This window comes from Labeo rohita, chromosome 24, assembly GCF_022985175.1.
Source record: "Labeo rohita strain BAU-BD-2019 chromosome 24, IGBB_LRoh.1.0, whole genome shotgun sequence".
In the NCBI taxonomy this organism is placed as follows: domain Eukaryota; kingdom Metazoa; phylum Chordata; class Actinopteri; order Cypriniformes; family Cyprinidae; genus Labeo; species Labeo rohita.
This window is the reverse complement of record NC_066892.1, coordinates 12,062,100-12,082,486: the sequence shown is the minus strand read 5'-3', so window position 1 is coordinate 12,082,486 and position 20,387 is coordinate 12,062,100. Positions and strand designations below refer to the sequence as shown.

General features: G+C 34.7%; 2 protein-coding genes and 1 non-coding gene across 3 annotated transcripts in view; 2 read left to right on the top strand and 1 right to left on the bottom strand.

Annotated features, from left to right (window-relative positions):
* Positions 1–7,504: 7,504 nt before the first annotated feature.
* rrs1 (ribosome biogenesis regulator 1 homolog) lies at positions 7,505–8,969 on the bottom strand. Its single transcript, XM_051097541.1, has one exon. The coding sequence runs from the start codon at positions 8,942–8,944 to the stop codon at positions 7,868–7,870; it is 1,077 nt and encodes a 358-aa protein (XP_050953498.1). The 5' UTR covers positions 8,945–8,969; the 3' UTR covers positions 7,505–7,867.
* Positions 8,970–9,179: 210 nt separating this feature from the next.
* trnar-ucu (transfer RNA arginine (anticodon UCU)) lies at positions 9,180–9,269 on the top strand. The gene is given in 2 exon segments: positions 9,180–9,216; positions 9,234–9,269. It is a non-coding gene; the product is annotated as a tRNA-Arg (tRNA).
* A 776-nt stretch (positions 9,270–10,045) lies between these two features.
* The window catches only part of pola1 (polymerase (DNA directed), alpha 1), a 58,714-nt gene continuing 48,372 nt past the window's right edge, over positions 10,046–20,387 (top strand). Inside the window, 28 exon segments of the mRNA XM_051098744.1 lie at positions 10,046–10,215; positions 11,060–11,104; positions 11,107–11,183; positions 11,268–11,364; positions 11,441–11,521; positions 11,618–11,733; positions 11,851–11,913; positions 12,062–12,163; positions 12,367–12,514; positions 12,609–12,759; positions 12,874–13,049; positions 13,272–13,384; positions 13,473–13,586; positions 13,680–13,754; positions 13,864–14,002; positions 14,109–14,263; positions 14,406–14,490; positions 15,610–15,671; positions 15,778–15,867; positions 15,972–16,088; positions 16,179–16,354; positions 16,450–16,579; positions 17,242–17,361; positions 17,463–17,559; positions 17,638–17,738; positions 17,740–17,763; positions 17,840–17,986; positions 18,134–18,256. Coding sequence (XP_050954701.1) covers positions 10,167–10,215; positions 11,060–11,104; positions 11,107–11,183; positions 11,268–11,364; positions 11,441–11,521; positions 11,618–11,733; positions 11,851–11,913; positions 12,062–12,163; positions 12,367–12,514; positions 12,609–12,759; positions 12,874–13,049; positions 13,272–13,384; positions 13,473–13,586; positions 13,680–13,754; positions 13,864–14,002; positions 14,109–14,263; positions 14,406–14,490; positions 15,610–15,671; positions 15,778–15,867; positions 15,972–16,088; positions 16,179–16,354; positions 16,450–16,579; positions 17,242–17,361; positions 17,463–17,559; positions 17,638–17,738; positions 17,740–17,763; positions 17,840–17,986; positions 18,134–18,256 — 2,973 coding nt within the window. The 5' untranslated portion in view covers positions 10,046–10,166.

Genomic DNA, 20,387 nt, shown 5'->3' with positions numbered 1-20,387 from the left:
GTGCAGTAGACAGCAGATGGTAGGCTATCGCAGCAGTGACAGACCCAGTCATCTGGCAGGCACCCACAGTTCAGGCGGGAAACCCAGGCGTGGTGCTCCGCTGCCAAAGGTGCCTATTAATATAGGTCAGTCTTTCCACTGGTTATGACTGGCTGACTGCTGAGAGTTTGGACACTGAGCTGGCCAGGCACATAGCTATACTGTAGAAGCCTAAGCTATAAATAAGCTCATTTAGATGGGTGATTTTCACATTTCAAGAGCAAAAGGGGCCCTGCCACCAAACTCAAACAGAGGCCCATAGTGTGCTACACTTCATATACAGTGCTAAGTAAACTCACAAGTCTCAGAATGTCAGAATTGTGAGGCGTTAATTCAAAATTGAGAGATATATATTTGGAATCAAGAGAAATAAAGTCAGAATTGTGATATAAAAACTCTAATGAACTAATGAAACAGGATGCAACTTCAAAACTGGTCTAAGACAGATTTTTCTTGTTTGAATGGGCTGTCCTGGTGAGGAGGCACCTGGTGAATGGGGTGGTGGTTGCGGACACTGTGTTCTATGGGTGGGGCAGATTTAAGTCTTTCTCCAGACTAACAGCTGTTCCTCAGGTGAGCTGCTGCACTGCAGACTGACTGACTGACTATATGCATGCTTTTTCATTTACTCTTTTGCAATCTTGAAGTGCAATAGTACATCAATATGACATCAACAGTCACTGCATCAGTGGATTAGGGTTAATAAGGTTCTGTAAGAGCCCCTGCATAAGAGTCCAGGAGAAAGCTGAAGTCATTGTGACCAGTAAGCCAAGCACAGCAGATGGCCAAGGCATTTTATTAAGCTAAAAACTGAGGGAAGAAGTCAGTTACTGGGGCTGATTCAAAGGAAACAGTAGCGAGAAGTTAATCTTATAATATATGGCGTGCACGATGAGAACTTCATTTCAAACTGAAGGACAGGGATTGGAATTGGCGGCTGTGTTAGAAAAGAAGCCAGACTGGTCCATGGGAAGATAATTATTGTTGTTACATTAAATACATGTTAGTGGTTGACAAGTTTGACATTTTTATTGATCAGAGATTTTCTGTGCCACTGAACAGCAACAAGGCAAAACAAGGATTTTTTTTTTACATTTTATTTGCAGCAATAAAGAATCTATTCTATCCAGTATATAAAAATATAAATAATAAACAAAATATACAAATCAACCAATGAATAGAAATATGTTTATTTTTATGTTTTTAAGCTATTATATATACATACAGTGGCGTTCAAAAGTTTCAGATCAGTACAATTTTTAATGTTTTTAAAGAAGCCTTGCTCATCAAGGCTGCATTTATTTGATTAAAAATACAGAAAAAAATGTAATATTGTGAAATATTATTGTAATTTAAAATAGTGGTTTTCTATTTTAATATACCTTAAAATATAATTTATTCCTGTGATGCAAAGCTGAATTTTCAGCATCATTCAGTGTCACATGATACTTCAGAAAACATTCTAATATGCTGATTTATTATCAGTGTTGAAACACTTATTTCACAGTTATTTAAAATATAAATCTTTTGTAACAATATACACTACAGTTCAAAGTTTTCTTTCTTTGAAAGATATTAATACTTTTATTCAGGAAGGATGTGTTAAACTGATAAGAAGTGATAGTAAAGACTTTTATTTTAAATAAATGCTGTTCTTTTTAACTTTTTATTCATCAAACAATCCTGAAAAAAGTAATACAGGTTGTGATAATGGCTGACAGGTTGTGAAAGTAATACAGGTTGTGAAAAATTCAGCTTTGCATCACAGAAATAAACTGTATTTTAAAGTATTTTAAAATAGAAAACTGTTATTTTAAATTGCAATAATATTTCATAATATTATTGTAAATATATTATTGTAAATATTGTAATATTTATAATATTATAATATTCTTTTTTTCTGTATTTTTTATCAAATATATGGAACTTTGATGAGCATACTTCTTTAAAAAACATAAAAAATCTTACCGAAAAATTTTGAACAGCAGTGTATATATATAAACTACTCAAATAGGCTGAAAAAAAAGATTGAGCAAAGGTTGAACTAAGATTATTGGAGAGCATTTTACAAGAAAATTTGCTGTCTAAACTTTTGAATTTTTGAAACCTATATCTTATTATATATTATACTATACTATATATTAAATATTATTAATTTTAACAAATATAAAGGATATATTTTTCAAATATTTCTGTCTCTCACAGCTGTACAACATTATTTATCACGACCATGAGTCATCAAGTGCAATTATAACACTATGTATGCAATAAAAATGTCTTTATCCTTAAAATATCTAATGAACGTTACTTCAATATTATTTAAATATCTATTTCAAGATTGTCATTTTGCTTATTTAAAAATTAAAATGTACCAATTAGATTTTACAGTTTTAAAATGTTATGACATTATTATAATCTGACAGTATTAAGCAATGAACTGACTATTTTGAGGTGCGCATTTATTAAGAAAATTTCAAGTATTTTTTTCTAGTGTTACAATTTTGTGAGTTTGATTGACAGGTGATCTGACCAATCATAACGCCGAATCCAGTGGATTAACTTTGGTGGACTTAAACTTAAATATTGTGTGTACTGATGTATTTCTGTGGTTGAAATAAATTACCTTCTGATGCTTTAAATAGTAAAGATGATCAGTTCACGTGCCGCTTGAACTGAGGCGCTATAGCGATCTGTCACAACACAATAAAGTGCCACAAAAAGATATTTGCTGTTTGAATTACTTGTAGCTAACATTATGATTACTTTATTAAATTTACTATTAACTATCACGACTAATTCTAAATGGATTACATGTAGTAGACTTTGAATTATGAAAGAAAATAAATGCCTCCAGTCTCTCCCAGTATAACATCACGGGGTTGATAATGAATTATTAAGAACAGCATACGCATACATCTAAAACAGCTACTATACTATGTCTCCTATGCCTTCTGTAAAGGAAGAGCCATTCAGTCAGCCTCAAAAGCCCCATTTGGTGGCCCCTGGCAGTGGCTATTCCTACACTGCTTGGACAAGATCCTCAAGTTGGGAGAGCTGTGCGCCCGGGCCTCACGTCCGAGCTCCAGGAAAGCGCCCTCCTCCCTATCGTCCCCCCCAGGGGACTTGTAGCCTGCCTCTGCTGGGGAACACAAAGAGGAAACAACAAGCACAAAGGCCCTGTTTATTCCCGATGACCCAGATTCCAGCGCTTTGACGAGGGGAGACAAGTGACAGGCTGTTCAGCATTGGTCCGGGACCATCACCAATCAAAGGACCACAGCGAGGTTTAATCTGCCACACCTTGACTCAAAACAGAATCTCGATAAGCCCCTCCAACCCAGAGAGTCACCACATAGGAATTCACACTAATGAAAAGTGTGAAATTGCACTGGCAGCGTTGTTTTATTGGTTGAGAAATGGCATGAAAAGGCTTTCTATTGAATTAAGAACTGTATATAAACATGTTTCCTGCTCAATTTAAGGGTTTGGAATAATTAAATTTTTTTATGTTTTTGAAAGAAGTCTCGTCTGCTCACCGAGGCTTAATTTATTTGATAAAAAAAACAGCAAAAACAGTAATATTGTGAAACACTCGTGGAATTTAAAATATCTGTTTTGTATTATAATGCATTTTACATTTTAAATACATTTTTTAAGTTAAAAGTTTTTGAACAGTAAGATTTTTAATGTTTTTTTTGAAGAAGTCTCACCAAGCCTACACTTATTTGATCCAAAGTACAGCAAATACAGTAAAATTTTGAAATATTTTTAATATTTCAAATAACTGTTTTCTATTTAAATATATTTTAAAAAGCAATTTATTCCTGTGATTTCAAAGCTGAATTTTTAGCATCATTACTCCAGTCACCTGATCCTTCAGAAATCATTCTAATATTCTGATTTGCAGCTCAAAAAACATTTATTATTATTATTATGCTGAAAACATAATAATAATATAATATATAATAATATATATAATATAATATATAATATAATATAATATTTTATGTGACACTGAGTTATGGCTACAAAAAAATTCAGCTTTGCCATCACAGAAATACATTTCATTTGAAAATATTAAAATAGAAAATAGGTATCTTTCATCAAATAAATGCAGCCTTGCTGTGAAGAAAATTTTTTCAACAAAACAAAAAAATTTTAATTATTCCAAGCTTTTGACTAGCAGTGTATATTAAATTCATACAAGCCATCAGGGAGCGTTCATTGTGCAAGAATTGATCAGGCCTGGTGTTCTATCTGTGTGCAGTGTTAGCTAATGAGCTATGAGCCACCTGTTTAGGGAGTGTGATGCTGGGAGGGGGAGCAGCTGCCCGTGTGTGTCAGTGGGGGTCGACGGGCATAAAGATCTGTAATTTGCAGACTCATTATGTATGATAGCAAACTCACCCCATGCCCTCCCCCAGGATCACCAGTGCCGGCCTGGTTTGAACTGCGCCGTCGTAAACCTCAGCCATTCTTAGTGAACTCATCCCTGTGGAAACATAAACAAAAGCTAAATCACGAAGACAGTTATTATTTCGTGCTAAAATGCTCAACTTTCTATAACAAATGTGCTGCAGAAGGAATATAGTGTATGAATGTAGCTCATTCATAACGTTAAAGTCCAGTTCCAGAACAACAGTTTACAAACAATGTCCCTTGTCATCCACAATGTTCATGTCTTTCTATCTTCAGTCGTAAAGAAACTGTTTTTTGAGGAAAACACTTAAGCATTTTCTCCATATAATGGACTGATATGGTGCCCCGATTTTGAACTTTCAAAATGCAGTTTAAATGAGGCTTCAAACGATCCCAAATGCAGTTGTAAACGATCCCAGCCGAGGAAGAAGGGTCTTATCTAGGGTAACGATGGGTTATTTTAATAAAAATAATACAATTGATATACTTTTTAATGCCAAACGCTCGTCTTGTCTGACTCTGCCTGGACTGTTTTTGTTCTGTTCATGACAGTTAGGGTATGTCGGAAAACTCCCATCTCATGTTCTCCCTCAACTTCAAAATCGTCCTATATCGCTGTTTTACCTGTTAAGGGTGTTTGATCTTCTTTGCATGTTCACGTTGCAAAAACTGTGTCGGTACTTCTGCAATGATGCAGGATGATTTTGAAATGATTTTTGAAGTTGAGGGAGAAAATACGGTCGGAGTTTTTCGACATACCCTAACTGTCTTGAGCCGGAGTACACAGAGTTAAAAGACTGCAAGGCAAGACGAGCATTTGAGAATAAAAAGTATTTAAATAGTATTATTTTTATGTAAATAACCGATCGTTTCGCTAGATAAGACCCTTCTTCCTCGGCTGGGATCGTTTACAACTACATTTGGGATCGTTTGAAGCCGCATTTAAACTGCATTTTGGAAGTTCAAAGTCGGGGCACCATATCAGTCCATTATATGGAGAAAATGCTTAAGTGTTTTCCTCAAAAAACATAATGAAGAAAGACATGAACACCGTGGATGACAAGGGGGTGAGTAAATTATTTGTAAATTGTTGTTCTGAAAGTGGAATTCTTCTTTAAGATTTTGTGTCACTGTCTGAGCTTATATGTTTGTCATGACTCAACTATGTGACTGTGACACACGGGACCGGGAAGCTGCAGCTCTGCTGCCCGTCGTGTACCACCCTGATTCAAGCCTGGAGACAACATCAATGATGTCACCCTCACTGAGTCTCAGCTCGTCGCTGTGTGCCACCACCATCTAGTGGACAGTTTATAAATTACATATGTGATGACTTGGAAAAATCCAATATTTAATTCTAAACATTGCTTTGTAGAAAATATTGGAAATATTCAAATATTTTCAAGCCCTCGTGCAAAAACGGTGTTTGTGCTGGGTTTTAAGTATAGAGTGCAAAGTATCCTACAATATCAACTGGTGGTTTTGAGTCCAGTTACAATATTTGTATATTCTTAATCTCATATGGTGTATCAGTAAACACCCTGCATGCTCAGCACTGCAGTGCTAATTGATTTTGGTATTAAGTGTGCCCTATATTTCTGCCCATTGGCGTGGGGTGTTTGTATCATGATTGTTTGACTAATGATGCTTTACGAGCCTGACAGCAGTCAACAGATGGGACTTCCCCTCCCGAAGCCCCCCAGCTGATCTGAGATGGTGTCAGTGGTCAAACACCATCCATCAACTCAAGAACTGGTTATTAATTTGTTTAGAAAGAGCCACCAACTCTGCAGACGCATCAATATTTTGAACATATGGCGTCTTGTTTCTCACATGATGGGTGGGTGAGTATTTAAGGTCATTTAATTCACATTAAATTACTACATCATTATAGTAACACACTTTTTTTAGTTAGCTTAAGTTATAATTCATCAAGAATGACAACAAATTCAAAGATAAATGTTTAGGAGTTCAGTTTAGCATAGTCAAAGCATGCATGGTTATATGCAATGCCACCGTAGTAAATTTTTAATAAATGTACTACAATGACATTACAAATAGTTATATATAGAAAAAATGCAAAAAAAGGCATTGCATTTATTTTTTGATTCAAAATACAGCAAATGCAGTAATATTGTGAAATATTTTTACTATTTAAAATAACTGCTTTCTATTTTAATTTATATTTTAAAATGTAATTTATGCCTGTGATCAAAGCTAAATTTACAGCATCATTACTCCAGTCTTCAGTATCACATGATCCTTTAGAAATTGTTCTAATATGCTGGTTTGCTGATCAATAGACATTTATTATTATTATTATTAATATTAATATTTAAAACAGTTGGGTGCATTTTTTCAGAATTATTTGATGAACAGAAAGATCTAAAGATCTGCATTAATCTGAAATAAAAAGCTTTTGTACCATTATACACCATACCATTAAAGTCAGTATTTTTTTTTAAATAATTTATAAAATTAATACTTTTATTTAGCAAGGATGCTAAGTTGATCAAAAGTGATGATAAAGACATAAAATGTTACAAACTATTTATATTTTTAGATAAATGCTGTTCTTCTGAACTTTCTATTCATCAAAGAAACCTGAAAAAAATCTACTTATCTCTTTGCAACATAAAATGTTTTGAGCAGCAAATCAGAATATAAGAATGATACTTGAAGGATTGTGTAACTGGAGTAACGATGCTAAAAATTCAGCTTTGAAATCACAAGAATAAATTACATTTAAAAAATGTAATATTAAATTAGAAAGCAGTTATTTTAAATGGTAAAAATATTTCAAAATTTTACAGTTTTTGCTGTACTTTACATAAAAAAAATGCAGGTTTGGTGAGAAGAAACTTCTTTAAAAACATTTAAAATCTTACTGTTCAAAAACTTTTGACTGGTAGTGTACGTATATTAAAATAACACAATTAAAAAAGCTAATTATTTATACATAAAGGTAGTTAATGTTATATGGTAATATAGCATGCAATTTAAGATAACTTTCAATTTTTTAACCAGAATGATTTTTATTATTGTATTATAGCTCATATATTATTTTTTGGTTTTCTTTTTGGGTAAAATATGACCTATAACCTACATTCAACACAAAATTCAACCAAGAACAGATTACATAAAGAAGATTTTAATTTATTGTGAAATCACTAATATGAATAACAAGTGTCAATATTAATCAAACATTCATATTGTAAACAGAGTCCAGTCATTTTCATTCCAGCACTGCAACCAATAAACATTTTAATTCTTAACACCAAAACACAACCACATGTTGTATAGAGTCAAACTCAAGTTGTGGCTGTAGATGAAACATGGCAGGCGACACATGTACACAATATATATAGGATTTTACAACATATATAAGAAGTCCACGCTGCTGCAGATTTTAGCGCTTTCCTTGCTTCATTTGAGGTTTCCGTCCTTTCCCTTGGGGACCCTTTCCCTTTCCACCAGCCTTTCCTTTTCCTTTACCTTTACCAGACATGTTTCCCCTCCGTCCCTTCTTTCCAAAGGCTTTCTTGTTCTTTTGCCTTGATTCCATATCCTCTTCCCTCATTTGCTTATTCACAGCTTTGGTCATGTCAAGACGTGGTCTCTTACTGTCCATCACTTTTAGTAAATCCAGCTGTTTTTGCTTTTCACTACTAAAGTCACCAATGAGAGGCTGGAACTTTCTCTTTTTCCCGGTGTTTTTAGGCGTTTTCTCCTTGGGAAGGTTGTCCTGGAATTTACCAACAGAAGCTGTGGATATCTTGGCGATGTTGACAGCTTGTGCCAGCTCTGCTTTGGACTGCTGAGGGGTGGGTGCGAGTCCCATGCCCGGCACCTTGATCTTCTGAGCTCTGGCGATGTTCTTGAGTCTGTTGTACTCATTCCTGGCCACTCGCTCTTTTTTGGCTTTATTCTTTTTGGCAAACTGGTCCTCATTGGGATCTGCACTCTCTGGGACCTCAATCAACCATTCCTTGGTGTCATCTTTGGCGCGTTTGTATCCCCATCGCCTCTTCCATTCCTTATGAACTTCATCCCAGACCAAGTTGGTCTTCTTTTTCTTCTGAATGCCTTTCAGTTTGGCAAACTGTTCCCATTTTGTAGGAGGCTTTGGTTTTGGTGCAGGCTTTTGCCTGGGTAACAGAGTGGTTGGATCTGGTAGCTTGGCGACGATGACTTGGTCAACTCTTTCTGTTGGAAGTTTCCATATCTCGTTGATGAGGAGTTGTGTGTTGTCTCTCGCTAGAGAGCGTAGAAAGTCTTCCCGTTTGATGTCTTTAAGGTCCCGAGAATCTATCCGGTTCTTGTCAAACGCAAGCAAATTACCCGGGTCAAATTCAAGGTCTAAATCTTTGTTTACTGTAATTCCTTTTAACTTTTCAGCCTCGTCTCTTTCGGCTTTAGCGAGCACGTCTTCTATACTGCACGAAGCCATTTTGGTTCTAAAAACACAACGTGGTTTTTCCCACATGTGCTGTGCTGCTGTAAGCGGAAGTGGTTTATTCCAAAATAAAAGTCGTGGAACTTACTCAAACTAGACGAAAATATTTAAACAAATTAAAACGAAAGGTTTTTAAACATACAGTTTTAGAAAAACAATAAGACCTCATATAATAGTGTCTATGTATTATTATAACTAAATAAAGTAGGCTACTAAAACTTCGGAGGTAGGAAGGAGTAGCGACACAGTCGCGGGACGTCCCATCGGCTCTGTGGCGCAATGGATAGCGCATTGGACTTCTAGATTGATGATTGAGGTCATTCAAAGGTTGTGGGTTCGAGTCCCACCAGAGTCGAGCTTTTGTTTTAAGTATCGATAAAAATGGCTATATGCCAAAAATTACCTAGATTGTTCGGAGATACGATTCAACCAAACACGGTTCAGTGATTGACTCCGAGATTGTGTGAATCGTATATCTTATAGACGAACTGAACACATTTGTTTTAAAGCTATGGAGCGTTAATTTCAACATTTTTTAATACTATAAATAATATGTAATATAAATATAATATTTATATTAATATGTATTACTTCTGTGTGAACATGAGAGGTTTATTTAACGTTTTTAACGAACAATAACACACACAGAGGTAGTAAATCGACAAATATGGTTACATTTGTACAGATGAACAATAGATATTTATATTGTACAAATGTTATTTTTAAATGAAGACGGATGTAAAATAGTTTCATGCTATTTAGTGTAATTATATGATTATTTCATGTTATTTAGCATTGTTTTATAGTCGTGAGTTTATTTTGTATTTGTGTGTTATATTGGTTATGTTAGTTGGGTGCTTTAGAGGCACTTTGTGTTGGAAAAAAGTAATAAAACAAAAATATTTTATTGTTTCTGGCCACTGCGTGCAAAATATAAATCTTGGTAATTAACGAATTCTATTAGAAATGTAGAATTATTTTTCTGTTTATACAAATGAAGTGATTAACTCTAAAAACTAAAAAACAAAGTCTCAAACCTTCTTAAAAATAAAATGTGGTGTAAAAAACTGAATCAGGTTTGTCTAAACATTTCGGATCATTGAACTTGTTCAGATTGGACGGCTGCTGATGTCGTCATATCCGCCGCTCGAGTTTCCCCGGGAAGACACTTTGGCGCGGATTCTGTTGTTTTGGCTCGGCGCTTCTGAAGAAGGCTGAAATTTTACCTCATATCTGGCATTAATTTATATTAATGGCTCCTGTTTCGAATTCTGATAAAGACATGGACGGCGGAGATTGTGGTGAGCGTGTTTAGAGTCCTCAGTGTGTATTGGCTTACGAAATATTAATACATTTCATTCAGACAGGCAGCTTATTGATGTACTGACAGCGCTAATATAATATTATGTTTTAACTGATATACCAGCACCAGTCGCTAAAATATGCGTTTATGCAAATACGTGAATGTGTAATATGTTTTCGTCGAGTAATTTTGATGCTTCAGTCTTTTAATGTAAATTGAACATGTTGTGGATGCAATGACACTGACAGAATGTTTCGCTTTATAAACGTTACTCTTTGCTATCTGACACATAAATACCCATTTAAATGATCGATTTCTAAGTACTTCCGGTTTGTAATAAGACTATGACCTAGAGAATCTTTTTACATTTACACGTATTTCTAATAAATGTTTAATAAAAATGTGTACTTTGGGCCTTCTAAGTCGTTGTTATTATTATAATAATAATAATAATAATAACAACAATAGAATCAATGATTTAGTTTCATGATGGTTTAGTTTCATATTTAAAATCTGTACAAATATTTTTTGTTTTAATTTATATATTTATATGTATATGCCAGTAATAGCATTTTTATTATTATTTTAATTGTAGTTATATTATTATTTTAAATTGCATTTCTTAGAGAAATCAAAACAATAATTCAAGTTTATAATAATATGTTATTATTTATTTTTATTTTCAATAATAACTGAAAATTCCATGAGAGCTTTTGATGTTTTTTGGATTTGTTTATAATCTTCCATCTATTTTATTCATGTGTCACTTCAAAGTTTTCTCTGTAGTATGTTTAATCTTGTTGCATTTTGATTTTACTGAACTACATTTTTTTGTCCCATAGACACGTCCGACGCATGTGGCATTGCCACTTCACGTTCCAGGCGGGAGAAAAAGAGAAAGTGGGGCGCAAGTCAGCTTTAGAGCAACTTAAACGAGCCAAGAAGGGAGAGAAGGTTAAATATGAGGTGAGGTGCATGCCAGCTTTTTTTTTTTTTGAATGTGAATGTCTTTCGTGCTCTTCCAGTGTTTTTACATTATATTGTGATCAGGTGGAGGAGTTCACCAGTGTCTATGAGGAGGTGGATGAAGAGCAGTACTCGAAAATGGTGCGGGAGAGACAGGATGATGATTGGATCATTGATGACGGTCAGTCAAGCTTTCATACTTCTGCTCATCTCAGTGCTTAAATGGGCAGCAGTTGAACGTCTGTTGTCTTTGTCAGATGGGACAGGGTATGTGGAGGATGGCAGAGAAATCTTTGATGAAGATTTGGATGATGACGCATTGGAGAAGAACCCTAAAAGTAGGTTATTTTTGTTTTGTCTCTTTGCAATATTAAGCATTATTCCCTGAATTGTCTTTAACAGTCATTTTACACTCACTCTTTGACTGTAAACAGGTAAACAAGGTGGAAAGGGAGGGGATTCGAAAAAGAATGTAAAAAAAGTGTCTGTCAGCAAACCCAACAGCATTAAAAGCATGTTCATGAATAGCAATGTGAAGAAACCTGCTGAGGTAAGAGTGACTTGGCCTTTATGTAAATGTTTAATTCAAAGATTAATTGAATAAACTTGCATTTAAATATCTAAGAGAGGTATACCATAATTGTCTTTATACATGTTTGCCTTATAGAAACATGTGGATTTGTCTCAAGATGATCTGCTGGGTGATATTCTGCAAGACCTGCACTCTGAGGTGAATGTTTGTGACCTTTTGTATCAAATCAACAGTTGTCTATTTTTAACACAGGTATCCTGTAGGTGCTTTCTATCTACAGTGATTGTACTACAGTATGTCAGTCATTGCAGGTATATAACCTCATGATCATTTGAATGTTTCACAGAAACCAGTTTTGCTCACTCCACCACCAATCATTACTTTGAAGAAGAAGAAAACACTGGGATCCCCTATGAATCCATTTTCAGTCAAACCACAGGTGCCAAAGGTATTTAATCCATATTCAAAATCGTTAAACATTGATTTGTCTGGTAAAATACACACATTTTTTAAGTAGAAATAAATGTTTTTATTCAATAAGGATGCATTAAAATGATTAAAGTGACAAAATTTCTAGATTAAAGATTAGATTAGTGTTAGATTAGTATTTATAAAAAATATCACTATTAAAACCATTTATCCATCTCTCAGGAGTCACCTGAAGTCCAAATGTCAAAGCCTAGACCTGTGGTGACGCGGGTTCCTCCAGCTGAGCCTTCACCCAGGTCTTCTGCTCATGTTCAACCTAGTAAACCAGCTCCCACACAGATAAAGAAGCCCAAGATAGAGGAGCCTGAAGGTATAGTTGCCCTCCACCTTTCCTTAATGCAGACTTAGGTTACAATTTCTTTGAAAATGTATTGCTTTTAATTGTAATTTAAATTCGTATTTAGAAGAGGCAATTGAGTTTGATGAGATGGACTTTGATGAGCCCATGGAGGCAGAGACCATTGAGGAGGAACCAGTAAAAGTGAAGGCCGAGGTTGAGACCGCATCCACTGTTAAAGTGGAGCCCAAGACAGAGCCAAAGGATGAGATGTTAATGTATGTCTGCAACACAGCCTTTGAATTCATAATAGTCTATGTTTGCACCAGTGTGATGATCCTTCTGCATAGAAAACTGTTTTATGCCATAACCAGCTAGTTTGCTCTCCTCAGATCCGGACTGGGTGGTGGCATGGGCTGGGAGAAGATTGAGGAAGGGGGACCCATCGAGACTCCTGTGGAAGTGCAGGTGGACTCCAGCCAACTCCCGCTGGTGGAGGGACCTGACGGAGATATGGTTTTCCGTTTCTACTGGTTGGATGCTTTTGAAGACCAGTACAACCAACCTGGTGAGCATCTCCTACTACATGATTATGCATAATACATGTGCATACAAATCCTTAATCCTAATGGTTTCAGCTCTGTTCTGTGACCTGTAATTCATGGTTGTATAATCAAATGCTTGAACTTCAAATGCCCAAATTTCATTTTTTTCTTATTCAAGCATAACTGCAATGATTTGTTAAACATAAAAGGGGTGTTGGACAGTTTATTTATGTTTTCATCTGCAGGTGTGGTGTACCTGTTTGGAAAAGTCTGGATTGAGTCTGCTGAAGCACATGTCAGCTGTTGTGTTGCTGTAAAAAACATTGAGAGGACAATGTATCTCCTTCCTAGGGAACATGTAAGACCACCTTTTAGTTGACGTGCATATATAAAAACATGCATCTTTAATTTTTTTTGTTGTTTAATTGTGTTGTTGTGATTTTTAGAAAGTGAATCTGGCAACTGGCGAGCAGACAGACAGTCCAGTAGGAATGATGGATGTGTATCAGGAGTTCAACAGTCTGTCTGAGAAGTTCAAAATCATGAAGTTCAAGTCAAAGGTAACTGCTACTCCTCACATTTCTGCTTTCTGTGCCTTTGATGCTGCAAATATAAGTTAAAATGTAAAATAAAATGTTCTCCTGTTCCAACAGCCAGTGACAAAGAACTACGCTTTTGAAATCCCAGATATCCCCTCACAGTGCGAGTACCTTGAAGTCAAGTACTCTGTGAGTAGACGTTTCTCACTTATACACTCAAATCAGTCTGTTTTATAAAAACTTCCTGGAATTTTGGAGTCTGAGGCATTTCTTTCTGAGGTGTGTGTTGTTTCTGCAGGCTGAACTTCCTTCTTTGCCATCTGAGCTGAAGGGCTCTACATTTTCCCATGTGTTTGGAACCAACACCTCCAGTTTGGAGCACTTCCTTCTTAACAGGAAGATCCGAGGGCCTTGCTGGCTTGATGTGAAGACCCCTCGTGAGTCTTTCAAAATATACAAACATACCATTGCAATAACTGCGTGTTAGTTAAAACTTGATAATTGTCCTAGATACTTTAACTAGTCTCACTGTGTCCTTTATAGAGTTGAGCAATCAGCCTATTAGCTGGTCTAAGGTGGAGGCTGTTGCACAGAAGACTGACTTTATTTCAGTAGTTAAAGACCTGCCACCTCCTCCCCTGGTCGTCATGTCCATAAGTCTCAAGACTGTGCAAAACCCAAAGACCCACCAGAATGAGGTAAAATCTGGGTCTGATTCCTCTGGCCTTTCTGCAGGTCTCTGACTGACTTTTAAATCATTACCTATTAAGTTGTCGCTCTGCTGCAGTTTTGCTTTAAGGGAGTTTATCACTTCCTTTGCTTGTGTCTTGCCTTGAGCAGATAGTTTCCCTCGCTGCCCTCATTCATCATAAATTTCATCTGGACAAAGCTCCACCACGGCCTCCTTTCCAGACCCATTTCTGTGGTGAGTTCCATCACTCTGCATTTTAATATACATGTGAGAGTGATACCCTGAACGTGAAGTCCGAAACTGTTATTTTTTAAACCCGTATGACACATTAAAGTCACTTTTGAGTCAGAATAGATTAAACTGCCCACTGTTCTTCTGAAAAAAATCCTTCAGGTTGTTTTTTTTTTTAGCATTTGTGTGTATTTTAACCCTTTCCAACAATGACTGTATAATTTTGAGATCCATCTTTTCATACTGAGGACAACTGAGGGACTCATATGCAACTATTACAGAAGGTTCAAATGCTCACTGATGCTCCAGAAGGAAACATGATGCATTAAGAGCTGGGGGGGGGGACTTTTTGAATTTGAAGATCAGGGTAAATTGAGCTTATTTTGTCTTCTGAGAAACATGTAAGTATCTTTAGTAGCTTCTGAAGGGCTGTACTAAATGAAAAAATATGGTATTTCAGCTCTTAATCCATTGAGCGTTTGAATCTTCTGTAATAGTTGCATATGAGTCCCTCAGTTGTCCTCAGTGTGAAAAGATGGATCTCAAAATCATACAGTCATTGTTAGAAGGGGTTCAAATCCACAAAAATGCTGAAAAACCAAAGAATTGGTTGGACCTGAAGGATTTTACAAAGAACAACGGGCAGTTTAACTGTTCAAGAAAAAACAAGGGACTCATGAACAATTATCACAAAAAACCCCACACCTGTGGGTTTCAGGTAACAAGACGGTGTTAAGAATCACACGTATGTAAACTTTTTCTGTAATTTTTGTAAATTCAACCATTCTTTTCTCTTGTGGACTGTATGTAAACCTCTTGTGTGAAATATCTTATTCAGGTCAGTTCTAAATGAAAGATAACATGCATTTTTGTATGATGCCTCTTATTTTGGTAAAATCATTAATATTTCGCATATTCTGCAAGGTGCATGTAAACTTTTTACCTCAACTGTACATGAAAAATAAACTTAATCAAATTCTGTCATTAATTACCCTCATGTTGTTCCAAACTTGTAAGACTTTCATTCATCTTAACACAAATTAAGATATTTTTGATAGTCATTTTATTCATATCATGGCTTGTTTTTATCTTGTATTAATAACAAATTATTTTCTTTTGCAGTGGTGAGCAAGCCCAACGACTGTATCTTTCCATATGACTTTAAAGATGCGGTTAGGAAAAAGGTATTTTGTTCTTATCTTATAGATGAATCTCGCTTTGTTTTGGAATTATGAATGAAATAATGCATTTAATAAACCCCTGCTGTTTTTGTCTCCTGATTTGACTCAGAACGGTATAGTGGAGATTGCTGGTACAGAGCGTGCACTTCTAGGCTTCTTCTTGGCCAAGATGCACAAGATTGATCCAGATGTCTTAGTGGTAAGTTCAAATACATGCATTTAACCTGAGCTCCACCTGCTGTGTTGCATTTTATTTATTAATTCATTTTCTAATTTGACCACATCTTCCTTTTGATGCTGTAGGGCCATGACATCTTTGGATTTGACCTTGAAGTGCTCCTGCAGAGAATCAATGTGTGCAAAGTGCCTCACTGGTCAAAGATCGGCCGTCTAAGAAGAGCAAACATGCCCAAACTAGGGGTGCGAAAACATCTATAAGGACTGGAAGTCATATAGGATTATAATTGTATCATGTTTTAATTTATTTGTGCATCTTTTTTTGTATTTCAGGGTCGCAGTGGTTTTGCAGAGAAGAGTGCCACTTGTGGACGCCTGGTTTGTGATGTTGAGATCTCTGCCAAAGAGCTGATCCGCTGTAAGAGTTATCACCTGACTGAGCTGGCTGCCCAGATCCTAAAGACAGAAAGGGTGGTGGTCCCACCAGAGAACATCAGGAACTTCTACGGGTTAGCTGTCACCTATGTGGTCGCACTTGAGTCCTTGTTTCAGATCCTCAACCAGAATATTTGTAACAGTGTTTTAATTTGTCCTTTTTCAATAGTGATTCCCCTCACTTACTCTACTTTTTGGAGCTCACCTGGATGGATGCCAAGCTGATTCTGCAAATCATGTGCGAGCTGAATGTGTTGCCGCTAGCATTGCAGATCACTAACATCGCCGGTAACGTCATGGTAAGATACCTCGACAAGCTACTCTCATGCAAACCACATTCTAGCTTGGCTGTTGCATTACAGTTAATATAAAATAAATAAATGTTATATATATACACTGACGTTTAAAAGTTTGGAATCAGTAAGAATTTATTTTTTTTTTTTAAGAATTCTCTTATGCTCATCAAGGCTGCATTTACTTGATCAAAAATACAGAGAAAACTAATATTGTGAAATATTATTGATATTTAATGTTGAAGTTGATGTTTAAATGAATGGTTTTCTATTTTAATATTTTTTCAAATATAATTTATGATCACATGATCCCTCAGAAATCATTATTAATGCTGCTTAATAATTTTTTGGAATATGTGATGCTTTTTTGTAGGATTCTTTGAATAAAAAGTTAAAAAGAATAGCATTTATTAAAAATAGAAATAGTTTCCAGCAATATAAGACTTTGCTAATGCTTTTTATCAACATCCTTGGTGAATAAAAGTATTAATTTCTTAAAAAAAAAAAAAGGAATAAAAATTTACTGACCACAGACTTTTAAATGGTAGTTTGTATTATTACAAAATATTTCTATTATAAATAAATAAATAAAATAAATATAAATATATATTTATGGCAGTGTATATTTCTATTTTTGTATTTCTCTTTTAATGCTTGTTCTGTCACAGTCTCGTACTCTGATGGGAGGGCGCTCTGAAAGGAATGAATTCCTACTGCTCCATGCTTTCCATGAGAAGAACTTCATCGTTCCAGACAAACAATTCTTCAAGAAGCCACAGCAAGATCAGGTATCGGATTCTCCCTCCATTAATGCAGCTATCACATCTTTTACCATGAGTTAATACTGTTCCTAAACCTTTTCTTATCTTTTCTTTTCTTTCTTATTCAGGGTGAGGATGAGGATATTGAATCAGGGAAGGGCAAGTCCACCAAAACAAGGAAGAAGGCAGCATATGCTGGAGGTCTGGTGCTGGACCCCAAAGTTGGTAAGTCACAATGTCTTTGTGCATATCAATACTTTTGTTTGCACCCCCCAAATCATCCATTTTATCTTCTTCCGTCAGGTTTCTATGATAAGTTTATTCTCCTGTTGGACTTCAACAGTTTGTACCCCTCCATCATCCAAGAGTTCAACATCTGCTTTACTACCGTTGAGAGAGGAGCGAACCAACGCACAGAAAAAATCGGAGGTGCATTGATTGGCTTTGCCTGCATGGGTATGTTTATGTATTGTAAGCGTCCTCTAAACTACTTCTGTAATTACAGGAGGATGACGATGAGATTCCAGAGCTGCCGGATCCGAGTCTGGAGATGGGCATTCTTCCCAAAGAAATTCGAAAGCTGGTGGAGCGCCGACGACAGGTCAAGCAGCTGATGAAGCAAGCAGACCTTAACCCTGACCTCTGTTTGCAAGTAAGTACAGTCCCAGGCCAGACTTCAATGCCTTTTGATAGCACTGTCTGTTGGCTTTTTTTTTCTGTCTCTGCCAATATCATATTGTTTTAAAACATTCAAGTAAAAACTGTATGCATTCAAGCCTTGATGAATCTTCTCCCATAGTATGATATCAGGCAGAAGGCCCTTAAGCTGACAGCTAACAGCATGTACGGATGCCTTGGCTTTTCCTTCAGTCGCTTTTACGCCAAGCCTTTGGCTGCATTGGTCACTCATAAAGGAAGAGAGGTATGTAACAGTACACTGTACTATATTTGATGGGTATACAACATTCTGTTGTCTGTCTTTGTCAGCAGTTGGATTATGCAAGCAAATTGATTTCTTTAAAGTTGATATTTTAAGACTAACAGCAGCAAAACATCTTTATTTTTTTTTTTTTTTTTTTTTTTTTTTAACATTTAAGTGGGAAGGTGCTTTTTAAAATTTGAGCTCTTTTTGTACCTTGTACCTCTTATGGTGCAATGTTTTTTACTAATATTTATATACAGTTAAATGCTACAGTCAGTGTATATTATTTTGAATTAACTTTTATTTTTATGTATTCAGTTTTAATTTTTTTTTTTTTTTTAGCGGTTTTAAACTAATTTTAGTATTTAATTTTTAGTAATTTTGTTGTGCTTTTTTATATTTCTATTTTGCTTTAATATTTATAATATTTTAGTTTTAGTAATTTTAGTACTTGAACCCTTTACTTGAGTTCAATATTATTTTATGTATTCATTTAAAAAAATATATTTTCTTTGGGAAAATGTGGCAGTTTTAAGCTAATTTTAGTATTTAAGTTTAGTAATTTTGTTGTGCTTTTGTCTTTTAAAATGTTTCTATTCAGCTAAAATTTTATTTAGTTTTAGCATTTTTAGTACTTTGACTCTTTATTTCAATTGTTTTATTTCATGTATTCAGTTTTAATTTTTTTTTTTTTTTTAGAAAATTTAGCTGTCTTAAGAATTTTAGTATTTGTTTTAGCTGTTTTGTTGTGCTTTTGTCTTTTTTATATATTTCTATTTTGCTTTAATTTTTATAATATTTTAGTTTTAGTAATTTCAGTACTTCGATTTTATTTCAGTTAGTTGCCTAAGCAATATTTCTGATTTGTCTAAATATAATATTAAATTAGTAATTTTAGTACTTAATGTTTACTTTAGCAAATTTTTATTTTATGTATTTATTTTAAATTTTTGTAGATTTGTTTTGGAAAATGTTGCTATTTTAAGCTAATTTTAGCATACCAGTTTTAGTAACTTTGTGCTTTTGTCTTTTCTGTAATTTCTATTTAGCTTTACTTTTTTATTTTAGTTTTGGTAATTTTAGTACTTCAACTCTGGAAGTAAATCTAAATCAATCAAGTAATCATAAATTCAAAACAATTTTATTTCATGTATTCAGTTTTACTTTTTTTTTTTTTTTTTTTTTTTTTTTTTTTTTTTTTGAAAATGTAGCAGTTTTAAGCTAACTTTAGTTGCATTAGTATGCATTTTAGTAATTTATTTTTTTTTAATTTTTTTAATTTTTATTTTTTTATTTATATTTAGCTTTAATTTTATGTTTCAGTAATTTTAGTACTTCAATTCTTGTCCAACTCAAATTTATTTCAGTTAGTTGCCTAAGCAACATTTCTAATTTGTCTAAATATAGTATTTATTTTTAGTTTTTTGGTACTACAACTCTTTACTTCATCTCAATTTTATTTCAAGTATTTAGGGTTTTTTTTGGTAAATGAAGCAGTTTTAAGCTAATTTTAATATAGAAGTACCTTTGGTTTGCCTTTATAAATATTTATATTTGGCTTTAATTTTTCATGATATTAGTAACTAAATTTTATTTCAGTTAGTTGTCTAAGCAACATTTCTAATGTCTTAATATAATATTTATTTTATTTTAATATTTTTAAAAAATAGTAATTTGTGTTGCAGTTAACAATTAACAACACATCTGTAAGACATGTTTTCCCCCCCAGAAATGTTGACCTTATTTCCTAATGAGGTCATAAAACCAGAAAATATGCAGTGTTTTGTTTAAATTAAAAAAAAAAAAAGTTTAGATTTACAGATAAAGATTTACATGCAGTAGACCTTATATTCCATATCTTGCCATTCATTAACCACAGGTTCCATCCTCAGTTACTGACACTAGAGGGCAGTCTAAACCCATCCATAACCGTACGTCCATGTGAGCTGCTCTTCAGGCCTCTGGCTCTGATTTCACTCGCCTCCTCATGAGTCTCTGTTCTCTTTTGTGCTTTAACCAATTTGACTTGATCTCTTGTTCCTTTTATGCCACCTCCTTGGCATGATTGCTGGCTACCTGCTCTTGACTTTAATGAGACCAGACTTTGAAAGCCCACTGGGGTGTAGCAATA

Bases quoted from the DNA above. Each gene is read 5' to 3' on its own strand.
- rrs1 (XM_051097541.1), bottom strand. From the start codon at position 8,944: ATGTGGGAAAAACCACGTTGTGTTTTTAGAACCAAAATGGCTTCGTGC.